This window comes from Equus przewalskii, chromosome 1 (assembly GCF_037783145.1).
Source record: "Equus przewalskii isolate Varuska chromosome 1, EquPr2, whole genome shotgun sequence".
Lineage (NCBI taxonomy): Eukaryota > Metazoa > Chordata > Mammalia > Perissodactyla > Equidae > Equus > Equus przewalskii.
Window position 1 is genome coordinate 92,158,967 of NC_091831.1, and position 20,603 is coordinate 92,179,569.

Genomic DNA, 20,603 nt, shown 5'->3' on the forward strand with positions numbered 1-20,603 from the left:
GGAACAGCACCCCTCCCCCAGCTACAGTATTTGCTTAAACAAATGTTTAGCTAAAATCGTACTGAAAAGGTTAAACCCACCCAGGTGGGGAAGGCTGTGCTTTGTATCAGGTAAGATGTTATGTTTTCGTTTTCTCACGTGTGACACTGATGCATTATAAATAGTCCTTTATTATGAGTTTATACAGTGCTTGATACTTAAATTGTATTTAAAATATTTAAAACAATTCCTGAATATAAGCAATTTATTCTGATTATTGCTAAAATGTTCACATTCAAACCTTTAACTCTGAGGACACCACGACCCCCCCGACACAGGAGGACACGGTCAGTAGCCTTAATAGTGCTGTTTACCATAGCACTGAAGCCATTTTTTAGAATAAGGGAATGGTTCTAGATTATCCATGTGAAAAATAAATACTCTTCTCTTACGCCAGCAATACTGTCTGTGTGTCCTTAGATCCCAACTACAGTCTCTGGTTTTAAGAGCCAGGACATTAAGTAAGAACTGCAGCGTCACAGCCCAAGCCCTGCTGACCTGTTGGGGGTCCTGCGGCCAGTCTACCAGCACCTACACGTGCTTTTCAGGAACAGGCCTGGGGCCCACACCGCTCCATGCGGCACACTGCATGGTGCCTCTGGCCTTGGGGACAGCTTAATGGTCCCACTCGCCGGGGCTCTGCTCCTCCCTGTCCTCCTCCTCGTCTTCCTCCTCCTCCTCCTGCTCGGAGTCAGCAGACACTCTCTTGATCCTCTGGAGCGCCGCCTGGATGCTCCTCTCCAGGTCGCTGGTCGGCTTCCTGGTGGGGCTCAGGCCACGGTCAGGGTGGACCTTCTTCAGTTTGACCCCTTGCCGGATGGCAGCCAGAAGCTGTTCATTGACTGAGGCACGGGGAGGGGGCAAGGCAGGTGCTTCCGCTTTCTGGAGGGGGCTTCTGCCCTGCCGTAAGGAGGCCAGCACCTCATCCATAGAGCCTGAATGGAGCAAAGAGAGCAAGTACCATCAAGAAAACATACTTTCTCCCTGAGATGCCAAGACACTTTTGTAGTAGTTAGAGGTATTAAGGCACACATCAGTCAATGCTGTGATTTAAACAAATAATCATTCTTCCATTAAACAAATGCTTTGATTATTTGCTAGAAAGATCAACCACAAGCTCCCTGTTTGAATCCAGGATAGTTTAATTATAGTATTTTACCTGGACCACTTACCTTCCACTACTTCAAACCCATAGCAACTCACAGGCACAGTCATGGACGCTTTTGTTAGAAAGTCTGTTTTTCAAAACACAGATGTTGTAATCTTTTTGTGTGATCCCGATGAGAGTTTTGGATGCTTGGGGTGTAGATAATCTGACCTGATGTGCATGACTCAGATACCTCTGAGACTGTATCTCTCCCATTTCCCTTCCCACTTTTTTTTTTTTGAAGGAAGACTGGCCCTGAGCTAACATCCATGCCCATCTTCCTCTACTTAATATGTGGGACGCCTGCCACAGCATGGCTTGATGAGTGGTGTCATGTCCGCACCCGGCATCCGAACCAGCGAACCCCTGGCCGCCGAAGCGGAACGTGCGCACTTAATCACTGCGCCACCGGGCCGGCCCCTTCCCTTACCACTTTTGAAAAATCTTTTTTAAAAATACACCCTGCTGTGTTTCTCTAACTTCAGTCCTGGATATTAGTGTGATGACTCGTTCTGTGACAGTGAAGTGTGTAGGTTTCCACACACAAAAAGGCTCCATCCACATAAAACTTCCACCAGCAGCTCAGTGAGCCTGGAGGGGGCCCTGGCTCATCTCCGTACACAGCGTGCTCACTTCCACCCACGTTACCCTGCGGTAACTTACGCGTGCTATTTTTGAGGGTGTGAAATGCTATCAAAACACAAATTAGATCAGACTTTAGAGGCTTTAGTGAGGAGAAGCTTCACTCTGGCATCTTGAAACCCCTGAGGGGGTAAAATCTTTTACCACCAGCCAGAGGTGGGCGTGACTGGAAGGTCCCGCTCATCTAGAGACCTTCCAGGTATGGCTTCAAGACTATGTCTAGTTCAAGACTGAAAGGCCACACGATGGCTAACAAAATGCTACTTCTCTCTGGATTTAAACCTAAACGTTGCAATTCCCTTCTAGGAGTAATAAAACCAAGTTTCCCTATCAAGGGCATTTTTGGGTGAATTCACACTTTCTTATTCTCTCCAGTGGGATGAGGCGGTGTGTGCGCATTGAGTAGAGCTTCCCAACACTGTGCATGGGCCCAGTGGGAATGAGGACCCCACATCCAAACTCCAGTGCAGGCACAGGTATCCAAGCGCTCACTTTCCATTTACACAATGTTGTCACACACTTCCACGGAAATGGGCCGTTTGGTCTCCACCTCATAGTGTGACATTTTCATTTATACCTGGTTCTAAGTACAGTGAAACCTTGAACTCAGAATAACTAGAGTACACAATTAACCAGAACCACCATTTGGAACTGTTACCTGTATATCATTCACATCACTGATCACAGTACCTTTGCACGTTCTAGGTGGAGGTGCTCAAGCATAGTCTTTAAAACAGATGTACACAGCATTTTGCTAGGATTTATCTAAAACATACACACACACAAAAATATATCCCAAAGCAGCAGGCTCTGAGTCCAGGCAGATTTAAGCCAGTTTCCTCAACAGTCAACATCTAGACCAGAATTATGAGTCAGAACTACAGCCCTCTTTAAACAAATATTCAAGTGTATTCACTGTGCTGTACTTGCAAAGGCAAAAAGTGGTCCCCCCTTTTTTTAACCACTTCATTTTAATGATTTTATTTTTCCTTTTTCTGCCCAAAGCCCCTCAGTACATAGTTGTGTATTTTTAGTTGTGGGTCCTTCTAGTTGTGGCATGTGGGATGCCGCCTCAGTGTGGCCTGATGAGCAGTGCCATGTCCATACCCAGGATTCGAACCGGTCAAAACCGGGGGCCACCAAAGTGGAGTGCACGAACTTAACCACTCGTCCATGGGGCTGGCCCCTGACCACTTCATCTTAGAAAGATTTCCCACAGTAAAGTTTCTCAGTCTGCCAGTCAGTCTCCAAGAACCGCCTTCCATATTCTGGCTGATATTCCTCTACCAGAATTCCCAAGCAACACTGCTTAATTGCTTAATGCAATCTTGCTTAAAATGCAACAATTTAATTCTGTTTTAAGGACTCAGAATGCAACAGTAAGCTTAATTCAAAGCAACACTGAAAAATATTCAAATGGCAAAAATGGAACACTGACTGAAGTCTTAAGAAACCTGAAATAGACCGAGGAAAGCCTCAGAGATCCTGACTCATGGGACATTAAATGTATAGAGATGGTTCCTTGAAGATGAGTTAGCGTTGACCAACCTCAGAGTTAGGCCATGCTAACTTTGCAATAATAGAGTAATACTTAAGGCAACAGACACTGGAAGATTTTAAGACTGCAGAGAATTCTGGAAAAGACTGATCTGGAGATGACGGCTGCTAAGGCTAGAATGCTTCCACTGCTCAACAGCCCACAGGGAGCGGGGGCAGAATTCCAGAGGGTTACCTGGGCACTGAAAACTGTCTGAGGAATCACGTGGTCTTTCAGCAGGCGATTCACACACTAGCGGAAGTGGCCGGTCATCTTTTACTGAAGTCCCGAAGTGTAAATTCGGACGAGTTGCAGATTGAGAAGAAAAGGACCCAGGTGGGAGGGGCGGTGGGGGCGGCGGTGGTGGAGGCGGTGGTGGAGGGGGAGGTTGTGGCGGGGGTGACAGTTCCTCACTGGATTTGGAGTGTGTTCGGTCACCAACTGGAACAAAGACCTGGACAGGGCTATTTCCAGGGCAGTCCTGATGGTCGGGGGCTTTCACATTGCTAACGTTAGACGTGGGAGCACGTCTGGTTTTCCTACAGGACTGATGAGTTACCACCGTCCTCCGAGACGGCGGTGAGGCTGTCTGCTGGGAACGTCCACCTGGCAGGTTTGGAGCCGCAGATTCTGAGCAAGGGGTCTTCTGTAGAGACTGACCTGGACATCTCTGAAAATGAAAAACTGCTGTGAGAAACGTGCCACAAATGCAAACCATCAAAATGCCGAAGCTTCCTATAAATAAATGAACCCTGAAGAGTTTCTGTGAGTAGACTGTTCACAGTGCCACCTTCTCACTCTGTACGCCACCCTTGCTACTAAATCTATAGAAAAAAATAAGCATTTACATCCTCTGATATAATACTTTCTCTGTAATAAAATAAAGATATGAAAGAATAGAGATGAAAATATTCATAATATTTTAGTATGAAATCTCAGAAACCTTAAATACCAAAAATAGAAAGTTATTTGAAAAAATGGTGAATTTATTTAAAATATTAGGCAGCCATAAAAAATCATAAATAGTACAAAGTCTGTGAAATATCCTAAAAAAATACAGATGATGAAGTGTTAAAATTTATAACCATGTAAAAAGACAGATCATGAAAAATACCAGCAGACATTATAACAGGAATTATGGATGTTTCTTTTCTCTAACTTTTAGGCTTAGAGTAAATTTTATAATTTAAAAATGTGAATTTAAAAAGTTCTGATCTCTCAGGTATTAGCTTGATAAAGAAAAATGTAACCCTACGAAGACCTAACCTTGAGGGGTTGGGAGGGTCCCTAAAGAAGGCACTGATTGGGGCCGGCCCCGGGGCCGAGTGGTTAAGTTCGCGCGCTCCACTTTGGCAGCCCAGGGTTTCGCTGGTTCGGATCCTAGGCATGGACATGGCACCACTTATCAGGCCACGCTGAGGCGGCATCCCACATAGCACAACCAGAGGCACTCACAGCTAGAATAAATACAACTATGTACTGGAGGGCTTTGAGGAGAAGAAGAAGAAGAAAAAGAAGATTGGCAACAGTTGTTAGCCCAGGTGCCAATCTTTAAAAAAAGAAGGCATGATTAGCCAATAAAACACATAAAATGTTACTACTATGTAGCCATTAATAGGAACTAGATCTACATGCACATATCTCAACACGAATACATCTCAAAAATATAATTTAAGTGAAAAAAGAAACTGGGAAAGGACGTATACAATATGATACTACTAACGTAAACGTAAACCCAAAACACACCAAACGTAAACACTCAAGTTTAACTTGACACTTAAATACATCAAAAGTGGGATTCTGATAAACTCCAAGAGCATTTCTCTCTCTCTCTCACATTCTTCCAAGTCTTTCCAGAGCAAACAGCAAAACAATGGCAACCAGCCCCAAACCTCACCCAGGCATCTGCTAGTCACGCAGCTGCCATCATGCGGCTTTGGTCAGACAGTGTACCAGCACAATGACGATCCCAGGAGCTCCGGGCCGGACTCCAGGGCTTGCTCAGTCATCCTCTGCTGCTGAGGATCACCAGCCACCCAAGGATCCCCTCCACAGCATGTCGCTGTGACTCCAGCCTGTCGAGTTTCTCCTTCTCTCCCTGAGGGCTCACCCAGGACAAATTACATCCTTTACTTCCTAACGGCCCTTCAGATATTTAAAACAACTTTTCTGGGCTCAGCAAGTATCATTTATCACATGACTTCGTTTCCAGTCTTCCTCTCCTACTTGCTCCCTTCCGAATGTGCTCGAACTGGCGTTGTCCCCTTGGAGGGTGGCGCTTCTCGGTGAGCACAGAATTCCCTCACTCCTCAGAGGGTGCTTCTGTTTGTACTCTCTAAAAACACATGAGCTTTTCTGCAGCTCCCTCGAAAGTGACTCAGGTGAAGCTGAAGGAAATTAAATCCTCAAGGTTCTTGTGCCCTACGATTAACCCACACACGCACTCCTTCCTACCAGCCCCCTGTGTCCGTGTTCACCTCCATAACAGGTTTTTTGGTTGAAAACCTGCAACTTAAACGAATTTGAGGTCAACCTGTTAGATTTTTAACTCATGGTTCCAGTCTGTTGAGATTTTAGGCTGCCTGATTCTGTCATCTTCCACCTGTCTATCCCGCCCATCTCCATATTTGAAAAGTTGATGCCTGATCCGACTGGTTCAGGGCAAAGGAGCTGGACTTGGAACCCTCCAATCCCTTCCTCCCACTGACTCGGTTCCACTCACCACGACCCTCTGGTGACGGCTGACTGACCAGGGACTCTCCCCTCATCAGCTCCACGTTCATCCGGTGTTCAGGGAGCTCCCCTTCCGTTCAGCCTTCCCACCTGGGTTCACGCCCAGGACCTCAGCCAGTACGATTAAGTCAGAGTCTCTGGAGGTGGCATCTGAGCATCGCTACTTTTTAGAAGCCCCCCAGGGGATCCTGAGGTGCCACCCAGGTTGGAGAATTCCTACTGCGACTCTGAAGCTAGCCCTGGCTCTGTATCCCCTGGAGCTGAGCTGGGAAGCCACTCTGAGTCTCAGTTACTCATCTGTAAAGCAGCGATGATAACATCTCTCAAAGTTGTTTTAGGAATTAAATGAGAAGCAATGTGAGTGTCTAGCCCAGTGCCTGGTATACAGTAGGCACTCAGTGATGGTCAGAGTAGTAAGCATATCAGAAAAGAAGATAAAGTTTGTATGTCATGATTCATTGTCTCCAGTGGCCCCTACTCTTCTTGCTGGTGTCACACAGCACAGCTTCAATACCTTATTCCAGAATCTTGTCTGGGAGTGGGTTGTTTCCTCTTCTGGGGGCAACAGTATACTGGGGTCTTTGTGAAGGTGTGTGTGATGAGAACAGGTTTATGTTTTATATTCAACATGTTTAATGTTATTCTTAAATAAGTATTTACTGTTTTTTTTTAAAACCCATTCACTTTTTTTGAAGAAGAAGATTAGCCCTAAGCTAACATCTGCCACCAACCCTCCTCTTTTTGCTGAGGAAGACTGGCCCTGAGCTAATATCCGTGCCCATCTTCCTCTACTTTATATGTGGGACGCCTACCACAGCATGGCGTGCCAAGCGGTGCCATGTCTGCACCCAGGATGCGAACTGGCGAATCCTGGGCCGCCGAAGCGGAACATGCAAACTTAACCACTGCACCACCGGGCCGGCCCCTCCATTCACTTTTCACAGAGCGCTTTACTGATGTTACAGTGTTCCCTTGACTGCACTGTAAAGAATTCTTTATTACAAATGAGGAAAAAGCCAGCTAGTGTTGAGGGCAATTTAACTATTTTCGGTTTTCCCTGCAGGTTGACACAAGGTGGGCAGAGTCAGCACCACTTGGTCGGGAGGGGACAGCAGGACCCCTAGCGTGTGGCAATGTCGAAATATCTTGGTGTTCTAATATTTTTGGGTTTTATTTACATACTAAAAATAACGGCATTTGGGGAACATTTTGTGTTCCAAATCAGCTGTTCGTAATACTTTATACTTTTCTCCTAGGATGAGTGATCTTCATTTATTTCTCCAGAAAACGCAGGTGAGGTGAGGTGAGTTGAGTTCTGGAACTTACCTCCTTAAATGCCCTCACTCGTTGGAGTGTCTTTTGGCGTTCTTGGTGTATCCATTCTTTTTTCTTCTGCTCCTCTTCTTTTATCTTGTTTCTTTTCTATATTTAAACAAACATATTTGTAAATTTCTCAAAATAAGATTTTTCTCAAAATTATCTCAAAATAAAATTTCTTTCTGGAGAAAGATAGGAGCAGTGACCCTCCCCACCACTGAGGCGGCGGCTCCCCGGGCTGCGGGGCTGGACCGCGCGGTCTCCCCAGGGTCAAGGCTGACAGCTGGAGGCGGGTCCGGGGCGGCAGAGCGCCAGGCCCCACAAAGTGAAGCCGGTGTGTCACATGGTGCAAATATACACATTGCTCTTCAGCCACTCACCATCTGAATACTATGATGCTGATGAAAATATTTTCTACTTTCTTCGGCCTGTTGTAATCTGAGGCGATGATTTTCTTTGCATTGATCCTGGTGAAGCAAGATAAATCACCCACATGGTCTTTAATATTACCATGGGCTACAGCACAGAACATGAATAGAGAAAGCACTGCACTTGGGCTGTGGTGTACGGCGTTCGTCAATCAGAGTTCCCGCCATGGCCTCAGTCACGTGATACGGGCTGTTGGGCCACTGCTAACGGGGATCACTTGCTCCCCGTCGGGAAGGCCACAGCTGTGAGTGAGCGCTTAGCGAGATGAAAAAGCAAATCCTCCAACCCAGAGGAAATGAGAGGACACAGAGGCCGCCCCCCATTCCTAAGTGGGATGCATCCTAAGAATGTTTCAGTGCAGTTGTTTTAAACACATTTCCCCATAAGGTTACAAATAATACTTCCAAAAGCCTACAAAAGCATATCCCACCTACAAATACTGGAAAAATGATGTTAAAAACCACATTTCAGCTGTGCTTAACAGTTCTTAGGATGTTACCATTTTATGTAATCATGGAGTTTTTAAAAATTAACCAAAAAAAATCACATACCCAATATAAGGATTCAAATAAACTGAGTATTATCTCTGACTGATATTTTATAATCAACTTTGCAATAAAATTTTAGAATTTATTATAGCTTATTATTAGAAGTTTCTATCTAATGTGATTTTTTAAATACCTGTGTACATAACGGGCATTCAACAAATAGTTGTCGAATGAATTAATTAAAATCTAGAGATTATGATAAATGCTTAAATCCAAAAAGAAAAAGAATCTTTTGAAAGAAGATTATTTAAAATATATTTTAATTGTAGCCACTGATATCTACATAAACACAAAGAATTAAGCTCTGGTAAAAGGCTTATTTTCAATACTTCTCTATCTTTCATAAAAGAAGAAATTCCTGGAAGGAGAAAGAAAAGAAAGCTGCTAGGCGCCCCTGCCTTTCTGCTCCGGAGGTGGGCTCTCCTGGCGCAGATCCGGCCCCGTCTAGACTCCAGCCGCTGGCACTGCCGGCTGAGTTCTTTCAGCTCCAGATTCTTCTCCTCCTGCAGCCCCATCACAGCATCAATGACTTTAAGTTCCTCTGGACTTTCACACGGATCGTAATAGACAACTTCATCTTGCTTATCTAAAAACATATTGATGATTTTTTAAAAACATGTTTTTATTCTTAAAAATAATGCATAAATTTTTTTTTAATGTAAGGAAAGTAAAGATCACTTCTAATTCCACCACCCAAGGAGAAGCATTGTTAACGCTTATGTATGTATATGTGTACACACATACACACACACACATGCACTCTACTTATATAGCTACACATATCAATAAACAGAATTCTTGGAGAACATTTTCCGTGTGATGGGAATATAATTTTAATGGCAACACAGTATTCTCTAACTTAAGGATTCTCTGTTGTTATCCAATGTTCCATTATTATCAATTTCACCATGATGAACATCTCTGAATATAAATCTTTGTGTACACTTTTTATGACTTCCTTTATTTAAGGCTCTTGATAACTATTGTCAAATTGTCCTCTAGAAAGGCAACTTACAGTTTACCAGCAGTATATCATTAAGGTGCCTTAATGATATTTAATCTTTTTTTTTTTTGAGGAAGATTAGCCCTGAACTAACATCTGCCACCAATCCACCTCTTTTTTTTTGCTGAGGAAGACTGGCCCTGAGCTAACATCCATACCCATCTTCTACTTTATACCTGGGACGCCTGCCACAGCATGGCCCAATTAGCGGTATGGAGGTCCGCACCTGGGATCCAAACTGGTGAACCCCGGGCTGCCGAAGTGGAGCATGTGAACTCAACCACTGCACCACTGGGCTGGCCCCAAAGACATTTAATCTTGATTACATATTCATTTTTTTTAAATGCATCCTAATTGCAACAAATTCAAGCCCTACAAAAGTACATAAAAATAAAAAGTGAAATTTTCTTCCTTCCCCAAACCTTTCAAAACTCATTCTCAGAGGAAAACATTCTGAACAATTTGGCATGTGTCCTTCCAGATTAACTTTTTTCTAATAGAAGTTTTTCCTAAATATGTACAATGCTTATGACCTGACACTACCGTAAAGTTTTTTGAATACTTAGGATTAAATTACATGTTCAGGATCTATGTGAAGAAAATTATTAAACTGGGAGGAACTTTAGGGGAAAAAAGACTTAAGTAAATGGAGAGACCTACCATGTTCTTGGATGGGAAGATTCAAAACTGAAAAGATGACAATTCTCCCCAAATTAATCTCTAATTTTAAGCAGAATCCCAATAAAAATTCCAAAGAGTTTTTTGTTTTTTTGTTTTGAACTTGCCAAAATGATTCTAAAGTTCATCTGCAAGAATGAAAGAGTGAGAATAGTCCAAAAACTCGGGGAAAAGTAGAGGAATGAAGGAGGTACTTGCTTTACCAGGTACTAAAACATCCCTCCACAGCACAGTAACAGGAGCAGCACGGTACCAGTACCAGAAGCCACTCACGAATCAATGAAAGCAACTAATTCATCAACAGAGCAAAACAAATATAATAATTCTGCATGTGAAACAGGCGGCAAGTCAAAGCAGTAGGGGAAAATGTTCTTACAACCAATGACTGGGACTGCTAACAATTTGGAGGGAAAAGTTAGATTCCTACCTACATCAAAATAAATTTCACCTGGATTAAAGGGCTAAATGTTCTAAAAAACAAAATCATAAAAATACTAAAAGAAAACATAAGTATATATTGATATAATTTGGGGTTAAGGAGGACTTTGCCAGGTAGAACACCAAAAGCAGAAAGATTGATAGATAGGACTTCATAAAAATTAAATATTTCTGCAAGGCAAGAAAAAGCCAATGACAAGGAGACATTATTTGCAACATATTACAGATAATAGAGTAATATCCATAATATGGAAAGGGAACATTCCAAAGAAAAATGGGCAAAGACCACAAATAAAAGATGGAATAAAAGAAATACAAGTGGCCTGTAAACGTACAAAATTGCATTCAACATCACTTATAATTAAATAAATGAAAATTAGAAGATGCCATTTCTTTCTACCAAGTAGGCAAGAATTTAAAAGAATGATATAAGCATGGAGACACAGATATTTTCATAATCTGTGGATGGGAGTATCATTTTGTGCAACCTGTCTAGAGGGCCATCAGGTAGTATGAAATTTAGAAATCAGAAAGTACTAGAGGGGAGGAAAAAATGTGCACCAAATGACTGTGGAGGTGTTGTTTTAACAGATATGTGTCAAAATACGTTTGCATTGTGCTTGACCCAATGATTCCATCTTTAGAAATTTATTCCAAAGAAATAATCTGTCGTCTATACAAAGACATGTACAAAGGAAGGTTCTTCACATGACACTGCTGTTCCTAACAGTGAAGAACTGAAAATCACGGGGTAGCCATACACTGGAATACTATGCAGCCATTAAAAATGTTGATGTTTCATTACTCACTGAGGTGGAAAGATGGTTATCATGCATTACAAGAAAAAGAGGTTACTGAACAGGATATATAGTTTTGGTTTACAAAATTCGTATTTATTTATATACATCAGCATACAAAAAAGGCTGGAAAGCTATACAGCAAACTGTTATTCCTAAGTAACTCTAGATGACGGAACTGGGGTTAATAACAGTTTTCCTTTCTTTGTTTTGCTGTGTGTTTAACAAAGAATATGTTATCTGAATAATGAAAATACTGAAAGGAAATTTTATTTAGCAAATTTCAGTAGAATGTTTTAGACAATGTACAAGAAGTAACTGATAATATGGTCTGTATTTCCCTGAATGTGTAATTTAAGCATTTTAATATATATATTTAAATATAAATTTTACCTTTTATAAGTCTTTTAATAGAGTCCAACTGTGTAGTAAGCAGTATTTCTTCATATTTTAATATCTCGAATTTAACCTCATATAGTTCTAATTGAACTTCATAATATTGTATTTCTAATTCATCTACAACATTTATATTTTTTTCTTGTTCTGGAAGATCTTCCATCTTGTTTTTATGAAAAAAAAAATAAGAGCCAGTTAAAATAATTAGTATATTAAAAGCAAACATTAGAAGTATTCGAGCTATTTTCTATTCCTCGCTCAGTACCAAATATAAAAAAGCAAAGAGAGAAGAAACACTTTTCCGTTTCATTTAACGAAACAAAAATGCCTTCTTCAACATTTATTACAAATACTTTCTCTCACCTTGAAACATATGACAACATTTAGGGTTTGAGAAAAATAAATGGCAATAAGGTATTTACAATGTTTTCTGCTTTAAAGTGATAACATTACAGGAAAGAATCTAAGTGACTGCGACCTTAGGATGAAGCCCCTCTGGTTATTCTAAAGACGTGCTGAAAACACTGCTTGATTGACTTTAGAGTATATTACCTACTTCAGCACTGAGCTCAATGTTACTATCAAGTGAATCCTACAATACAGTCTTTCAAAAACATCTAGACCAAATGGAAACTTTATGGCCAACCTTCCATAGTCTCTAAATTCTCATCAATAAGGGAAGAAGGGAAGGCTTTAACAAGGCCTGGAAAGAAAGGTGCTATCTGAAATAAAAGTCTATTTTTTTTTTTTTTTTAAAGATTTTATTATTTCCTTTTTCTCCCCAAAGCCCCCCGGTACATAGTTGTATATTCTTCGTTGTGGATTCTTCTAGTTGTGGCATGTGGGACGCCGCCTCAGCGTGGTCTGATGAGCAGTGCCATGTCCGCGCCCAGGATTCGAACCAACGAAACACTGGGCCGCCTGCAGCGGAGCGCGCGAACTTAACCACTCGGCCACAGGGCCAGCCCCAATAAAAGTCTATTTTTAAAACAAAGTTACACTCATCTTTGTCCTACCTTTCCCTGAATTTCAGCTCTTTTGTGATTCAAACACAGCTCCTTGGCCCTCATGAGCTGCAGCGTCTCTCGGGAGAACATCAGCTTGAGTTTTTCGAACCTGGGAATTGCCGTGGCCCAGGCAGCTGGGCCAAATCTCTTCTCATCCTGTTCCATTTGTTTCTGCATTTCTGTTGGATTATAATTAATCAAATAAAACATAATTACAACTCGTTAAAAAGGGAAAAATTTATCCTGAGCTAATTCTTTGTTTATTGCCTCCCATATTAACTGCAAAACATCCTCTTAAAGGAAAAATTATCGTATTTTAATGACTTTTTTATTGTCACAAAAATAGTACATGGTCATTGGTATAAAGTTTTAGATACTTTATTTTTTAAAAAAAGAAGGAAATAATAAACCATGAATGTCACCTACTTGAGGCAATTGCTTCTTACACTTTGGTGCATATCCTTCTGGACTGTTTCTATGTCTAGCTAGACAGGCTTATATAGATATTTTGACCAAAAAAACCCCCCTTACTATGATCATCATTCTGCTTTATAACTTGTTTATTTCACTTAATATATCATGGAACTGTTGCCATTCACAAAAATAGACACAGAGAATTATGCTTAATAGCTGCGTGGTATTCCATTTTATGAACGGACGGTAATGTGACAAACTGATGACACACATTACATTGTTTCGTCTTTGGGACTGTTATGGACAATGGTTTAAGATCAGACAAAAGTCCTCCCCCAGCCACCAGACCCATGGTCTCCTCCCTGCCTGTCTGGCCAGCATCCTCTCACACCGCACGCTCCACACTGTGCTCCGGCCCCACGGGCCTTCTTTAAGTTCCTCAAACTTGCCACGGTCCCTCAAGCCAGACAGGGCCTTTGTAAATGCTATTCCTCCTGCACGGAACACTCTTCCTTCACTTCTTTGCTTTCTCGACCTCCATTTACCCTTCAGACCTCAGGGCAAGCGCCACTTCTCAGGTGCCTTCGCTGACCACTCTGACTGAGCCTCATTTCTCTCTCGTGGGCTCTCAGAGCCCCATGTTTCTCTTCTTCACGTGGCTTCTTGCCACTGCCATTTTCCATGTTTGAACAAACACATAATTAAGATGTCGCTCCCCTCACCAGACTGTACAGTGTCTGTTTATAGTTATCCTTGTACTGAATCCCCAGTACCTAGAAAACACAGTGTCCGGTGCTTAAGAGGCACTCAAATGTTTTTTGAATAAAATGAAAATTACACATATCTTAGAATAGCATTTTAAATTATTACCTGCTAAGGCTTCTACTGTTTCTTTAAAATAATTCACTGTAATATCTTGAATAGAGACAATAGCTTCTTCGGCCCGACTGGTCCATTCTTGGGCTTCCATCTGCAAGGCGACTATCCTTTTAGGACCCAGATCATCTTCCTCCAAGGACTTCTACAGAAAGAAGGGAAACTTGTATGAGTAAGAGAAAATACTAATGTAGGGCCATTAGGAATTGAAAGGAAACTGGTCACGTGGATTATTTCAACTACTTTTATTACTACCACGTAAGCAATTAAATTTCATTCATTCAGCAGTTTCTTACTGAGTATGAATAAGGCTCTAAGCTGGCCACCACCTGGAAGACAGAGGGATACTCTGGGGCATAAATTTTTTTAAAAAACCTACTTTCACTTTGCATTACTAGAATAACTTTTTCTAGAGAGAAATGCTGTCAAGTTATGTTTCTCTATTGATACCAATAAGCAATTGCTTAAATGAGATCTGGGTTGTTGAGCACTCAGCATACGGCCTGGCACACTCAAGGGTTAGCTGTTGCTATGGCTTTTTTAGGGACGTGGCAAGAAGCTTTTCTATAGTGTGATTCTCTTCTGAAGGGCAAAAGTAATACAATAACCTAAAAGATAGGAAAACCTGTACATTCACCATTATGACATGTACTATGTCACCCAGCATCCAATTCTTCTACAAAGTTAGTAACATAAGAACAATACACAGGTTAGCCATAAGGGAAATGTAAATCAAAACCACAATGCGATCCCACTTCATACCCACTAGGAAGGCTAAAATCAAAAAGGCAGACAAGAACAAGTGTTGGCGAGGATGTGGACAAATTGGAACTCTCATTGACTGCCAGTGGGAATGTAAAATGCATTTGCTTTGGAAAACAGTCTGGCAGTTCTTTAAAAGGTTAAACATAGAGTTTCCATATGACCCGGCAATTCTACTCCCAGGTATATATCCAAGATAAATGAAAATATATGTCCACATAGACACTTGCACACAAATGTTCACAGCAGCATTCTTCATAATAGCCAAAAAGTGGAAACAACCCAAATGGCCATCAACTGCTAAATGGATAAGTAAAATATGCTATATCCATATAGTGAATATTATTCAGCAATAAAAGGAAATGAAGTTCAGATACACGATACGACATGGATGGACCTTGAAAACATTATGCTATACGAAAGGAGTGACACAAAGGACCATGTGTTGCATGGTCTCATACAACATGAAAGGTCCAGAACAGGGAAATCTACAGAGGTGGAAATCCCCAGGTTGCCTATCATCGGGAGGGTTGGGGGTAATGTGGTGTGACTGCTAATGGGTATGGAGTTTCTTTTTGGGGTGATGAAAATGTTCTAAAATCAGACAGTGGTGATGATTGCACAACTCTGAATATTCTAAAAACCACTGAATGGTATACTTTAAATAGGCGAATTGTATGGTCTGTGAATTATATCTCAATAAAGCTGTTATTTAAAGAAAGAAAAGGGGCCGGCCCAGCGGCATAGTGGTTAAGTTCACACATTCTGCTTTGGCGGCCAGGGTTCCCCTGTTCGGATCCTGGGCACTGACCTAGCACTGCTCCTCAAGCCATGCTGGGGTGGCGTCCCACACAGAAGAACTAGAAGGATGTACAACTAGGATATACAACTATGTGCTGGGGCTTTGAGGAGGAAAAAAAAAAGAGGAAGACTGGCAACAGATGTTAGCTCAGGGTTGATCTTCCTCTCCCCCCAAAAAATAAAAGCATACCTTGAAAAAAAATAAAAAGTCTTTCATTTGTTTATTTTTTTTTTTTTGAGGAAGATTAGCCCTGAGCTAACTACTGCCAATCCTCCTCTTTTTGCTGAGGAAGTCTGGCCCTGAGCTAACATCCATGCCCATCCTCCTCTACTTTATATGTGGGACGCCTGCCACAGCATGGCGTGCTAAGCAGTGCCATGTCTGCACCCGGGATCTGAACCAACAAACCCCGGGCCGCCGAGAAGCATTATGCACGCACTTAACTGCTGCGCCACCGGGCCAGCCCCAAAAGTCTTTCACTTAAATATACAAGAAGTAAAGACTATCCAAATAATAGACTTTCAACACAGTGAACAGAACAACTTTCTCCACAGGTTAGAGAGGCATGAATTTCATCTAAACATGATGGCGTTTTTACGGTACAGTAGCCTGGCGGGGGTCACGGGTACCTGTGTGGAAGGACGCCCAGTGCAGGGGGCAAAGATCAACAGACTCTGGGACGTCTTCTGATGCCAGCTGGTTGAGACCCAAAGACAGCTATTTAACCCCTCTGTGCTCTGGACTCACTTGTACCACTGGGATGACCACGCCTATTCCAACTGGCGTTACAGGGTTGTTCCATGGCTCAACGAAGTAAGAGCGAGAACAGCATTTACTAAAGTTTAAATGACTCGATTACAATCCAGGGCCTTGCTAATAAAATTTTCATCCTATTTCTAAGAGATGCTCATGGGTCCTTAGAGACTGAAAATCAGCTAAAGTAAATAGGCATCAGATCGAAAGCAAGTCATCAGCAAAGAAAGTGTTTAACCCTTAAGATCTGCAAAAATCTTAATGTATTAAGAAGATGACCAATGTAAAAATGTCTTCATTTTTATCAATTTTCAAAAATAAATTCGATATATTTACATCGTCTAAACATCAGGGTGAACCCAAAGCACAAACACAGATTGAATCTTAAATGCGACTAAAGAAAATATGTAACACATAGTAAATCTGATAAAATAAAAATATAAAGAAAACATACCAGAATATCAAGCTTACATGAAGCCGCTACTTCTCGCATATGCCTGAACGGCTGCAGTAAATACTGGAAGAAGGCGGTCGCCATAGTCACTAACTCCTGGTATGCCTCATCTTCCTCTCCATAGACTTGCATCAATGCTACCATGGTGTCAGCCTTTTCATGTCCTTGAAGAACCTAGAAGGTCAAATATGGACAGCATTTATAAGATTACACGAAACAAACTAAGCAAAAGAAACCTTAATATTCTAAACCTTAATATGTCAATTTAAAAACTGATTAAATATGAAAATGCTGTTTTCTTGGGTAACCAAAATGCTCAATAAAACAAGAATGGTTAAATAAATCACGGTATAGCCGTGCCGGGATAGCATTACTGGAGTCACTCAGCCCTGTGCTTTCGGACGTTGTTTAATAACAGAGGGACTTTATAGTAATAAATGGTGGAGAAAGCAGAACTGGAAACTTTATCTCAACTACGTACGAAGTACTGAAAGAAGACTTGAAAGAAGCATCAAATATTAGCAGTGGTCATCTCCGGGTTGTAGATTGTGGATGATATTTCGTCACTGCTGTTCTGATCATAAAGGTTTAGTGAGGCTGTACTCCTGTTTTAAAAGCTCATGAGGACGTTATAGAAACGCCCCGTGTTTCTGCAGCACGCTGACTCTCTTAATTCCCCAGGTGAATACTACCACCAAGCCCCCAGCAGAGCAGACTCATTTACAGAGTCACGACTCTAGCTGTGGCCCTGGTCTCCGCAGAGCGCTTCTTCTGACACAGTGTAGAAAATAAACTGAGCGGTATATAATCTAGATAAACTCATTTGGTAAGAAATTCTCTTACCCCCAGGAGAAGAAAAATAAAATTGAGTAAAAGAATAGAGTTTTTTTCCAGTCAATACATGCTTAAATTCTTCTATTTCCATGCATATACACAAAGATAAAGTGATCTACGTTCAGCTGTAGTTTCATCCAGGTGACAAAAGTAGTATTTTTTTTAAAAAAAGCAAAATTTTCCCTGAAGAAAATTAAGACACACACACACACAAAAGTAAACTTAACACAAACTGGTCATTTTCAGTCCTATTTCTTAGGCTATTCAGAAGAATTCAAGACATTCAGCTTCATTTTATATATACCAGCAATATTAGCAATTGGTCTAATTCTAGAATCAATTGCTTTTCTACTCTAAAAATGAGGTATTATTTATACACCTTTCCATGGATGTGGTACACTGTGGCTTTAAGCCCTCCACCATCCTCCATTTTTAAGTTCCAGGTAAACAGGAGGCCTGCACCAGTGTGAAAAGCCAACTCAATAGTATGAACTATACTGGTGCTATAATACCCACGAATGAACTTCGATTTGGGTAAACTACAACTTTTACGATAGTAACAGAAATATGTTCATTTAAGGAAAAAGCACTTCTCTCTGTGAGAAACCAAGTGTCTAAAACATAAAAACTTGTCTGATACAAAACGATAAAGTTGAGGATCAAAAGTTGCCTGGCACGGGGCCGGTCCGGTGGTGCAGCGGTTAAGTTCGCATGTTCCACTTCGGTGGCCCGGGGTTCGCCAGTTCGGATCCTGGATGCAGACATGGCACCGCTTGGCACACCATGCTGTGGCAGGCGTCCCACACATAAAGTAGAGGAAGATGGGCATGGATGTTAGCTCAGGGCCAGTCTTCCTCAGCAAATAGAGAAGGATTGGCAGCGGATGTTAGCTCAAGCTAATCTTGCTCAAAAAAATAAAAAAGCTGCCTGGCCTGAAACTGCCCTGTGGTTTCCTCATATTATAAAGTGAAATCAACCCATGAGAAGTGGGTGTGCAGATATTTACACATAAAAGCACAGTATAAAATGACATCACTAACTCTTTGGATAAAACCATTTTAATTTCAAAAGCTCATTCTAGGGGTAAAGGGGCGCATGTGTACAGTGACCAACAGCAACTACACTTTCGGTGATGAACATGACGTAGTCTACACACAAGTCGAAATATAATCACGTACACCTGAAATTCAGATAACGTTATAAACCAATGTGACCTCAATAAAAAATAAATAAAAAGCTCATTCTATATTTAGCTTGAGAGGATATAATTAAGATTGTGCAATGCGGCTGAATGCTTCTCTTACACCCCCTCTTCCTCAAAAGAATGCACGGAAAAATCATCCAGATTAAGAATGGCCTGTAAGGAGAAAGGGCCAGCAAGAGGACACGTCCAGGGTGAAGGAGACAGCGCTAAACTTGGCTCTCCTGAGTAAACTGTGGATATAGACGCCATATTTTCTCCTAAACCCTCTGTAAACTTGTATTCCTCCTCCCCTTAAGTTTTATAAGTTCACCCCTCCAATTATGAAGAGCTCGGTCTCTGAAATGATCTCTTTCAAGCTTAAAATCGCACTCCTGTTGTTGCTGTTCCAAATTGAGGAACAAGGCTCACTTCCTGTCGGCTTTCCGTTTGACCCAGTCTTTATTAGTTTAAAAACCAGTCTCCTAGAGGCCCTTTCACCCTCTAACGCGTCTGTCCCCATCACTGATCTGCCCTAGCACACAGAACGCGGACCTGTTTACACTTAGCCTGTGTCATTCTTCCCTACGTAGAAGGGACATTTCCAGTTTTGCTTTCGATACTTTCTGGCATTTCCCGTCACCACAGCCTGCTGGGCCAGCATCGTCGGTGCAAAGGTGGAGGGCCCGCCCCGCTGCTGCTTTAACTCGGTCTGCCCTCGCGCCAGGCCTCCCGCGGCGCCCGGCCGGGGATGTGCCCTGCACCCCTGTGCCCCTTTCCCCCGTCCGACCGGGAGTCGCCCCTTCCTGGTCCCTTCCCCCGGGATGGGCCCCGCGCCCCTGCGTCCCCGGGCCCCTTGCTCCAGTCCGACCGGGAATCGCCCCTTCCCCTGGGACGGGCCCTGCGCCCCCGCGCCCCCGCGCCCCCGCACCCCCTGCGCCCCTTCCCCCGGTCCGACCGGGAGCCGCCCCTTCCTGGTCCCTTCCCCCGGGATGGGCGATGGGCCCTGCGTCCCTGCGCCCCCGCGCCCACGCGCCCCTTGCCCGGGTCCGACTGGAAAGCGCCTCTTCCCAGCCCCGCCCCCGGGACGGCCCGCGGCGGGGACCCGGCGTACCTGGCGCAGGCGCGCGCCCGCCTCGGCGCACCGCGCGCGCAGGGCGCGCTCCCGGAAGGCGCGCGGGCTCTCGCAGTCGACCTCGGCGCCGTCGGCCGGGAAGAGCGCGGCGCGCACCGCCGCCCCGCCGCAGCCGCCGGCCGCCTCGCGCAGGTAGCGTTCCAGCTGCGCGCACAGCTCCTGCAGCGCCGCCTCGCCGGGGCCCGCGGGCGCCGGCCACAGCAGCGCCCAGAGCCCGCGCCCCAGGCTCCAGGCGCCGCCGCCCGCCTCCAGCCCCGGCGGCAGCGGCGGGAAGCAGCGCTCCAGCGGCGGCCACAGCGCCGCCAGCTGCCGGTGCGCGCCGCGGAGCCCGGCGGCCGAGAGCAGGCCGGCCCAGCTGGGCGCGGGCGCGGCGGCCCCGGGCACGGGCTGGGGCTCGGGCTGCTGCCCCAGCCGGCTCCTCTCGCGCCGCCGCCGCTGCGCCGTGCGGTCGTGGCAGGTCACGGCGAACTTGCCCTCCGCGTCGTTCCAGGCCACAAGGAAGCGCAGCTGGTGGCGCTCGGGTGCGGCGAAGAGGTCCTCGCGGACCGGCACCCAGCCCTCCAGGCTGTCGGGCTGCTCGTCTGCCAGGGCCGCCGGCGGCCAGGCCGGCCCCGACCGCGACATTTTCCGCCGGGCGCTACCCCGCGTCCGCGTCCCCATCCCCGCCCCACCCCGGCACTTG

At 43.8% G+C, this 20,603-nt stretch overlaps 2 protein-coding genes across 2 annotated transcripts in view; one reads left to right on the top strand and one right to left on the bottom strand.

The window, feature by feature from the left end:
• Nucleotides 1–152: 152 nt before the first annotated feature.
• On the bottom strand, nt 153–20,583 carry WHAMM (WASP homolog associated with actin, golgi membranes and microtubules). Its single transcript, XM_070570328.1, has 10 exons — nt 19,901–20,583; nt 16,773–16,946; nt 13,996–14,146; nt 12,721–12,890; nt 11,702–11,867; nt 8,791–8,978; nt 7,796–7,882; nt 7,425–7,520; nt 3,561–4,035; nt 153–974 (listed from the first exon to the last, which is right to left on the bottom strand). The coding sequence occupies exons 1-10, from the start codon at nt 20,579–20,581 to the stop codon at nt 655–657; spliced, it is 2,508 nt and encodes an 835-aa protein (XP_070426429.1). The 5' UTR covers nt 20,582–20,583; the 3' UTR covers nt 153–654.
• The window catches only part of FSD2 (fibronectin type III and SPRY domain containing 2), a 48,307-nt gene continuing 47,620 nt past the window's right edge, over nt 19,917–20,603 (top strand). The window contains exon 1 of the mRNA XM_070570376.1: nt 19,917–20,053. The gene's annotated coding sequence lies outside the window, so the exon portion shown is untranslated. The remainder of the gene's footprint in view (nt 20,054–20,603) is intronic.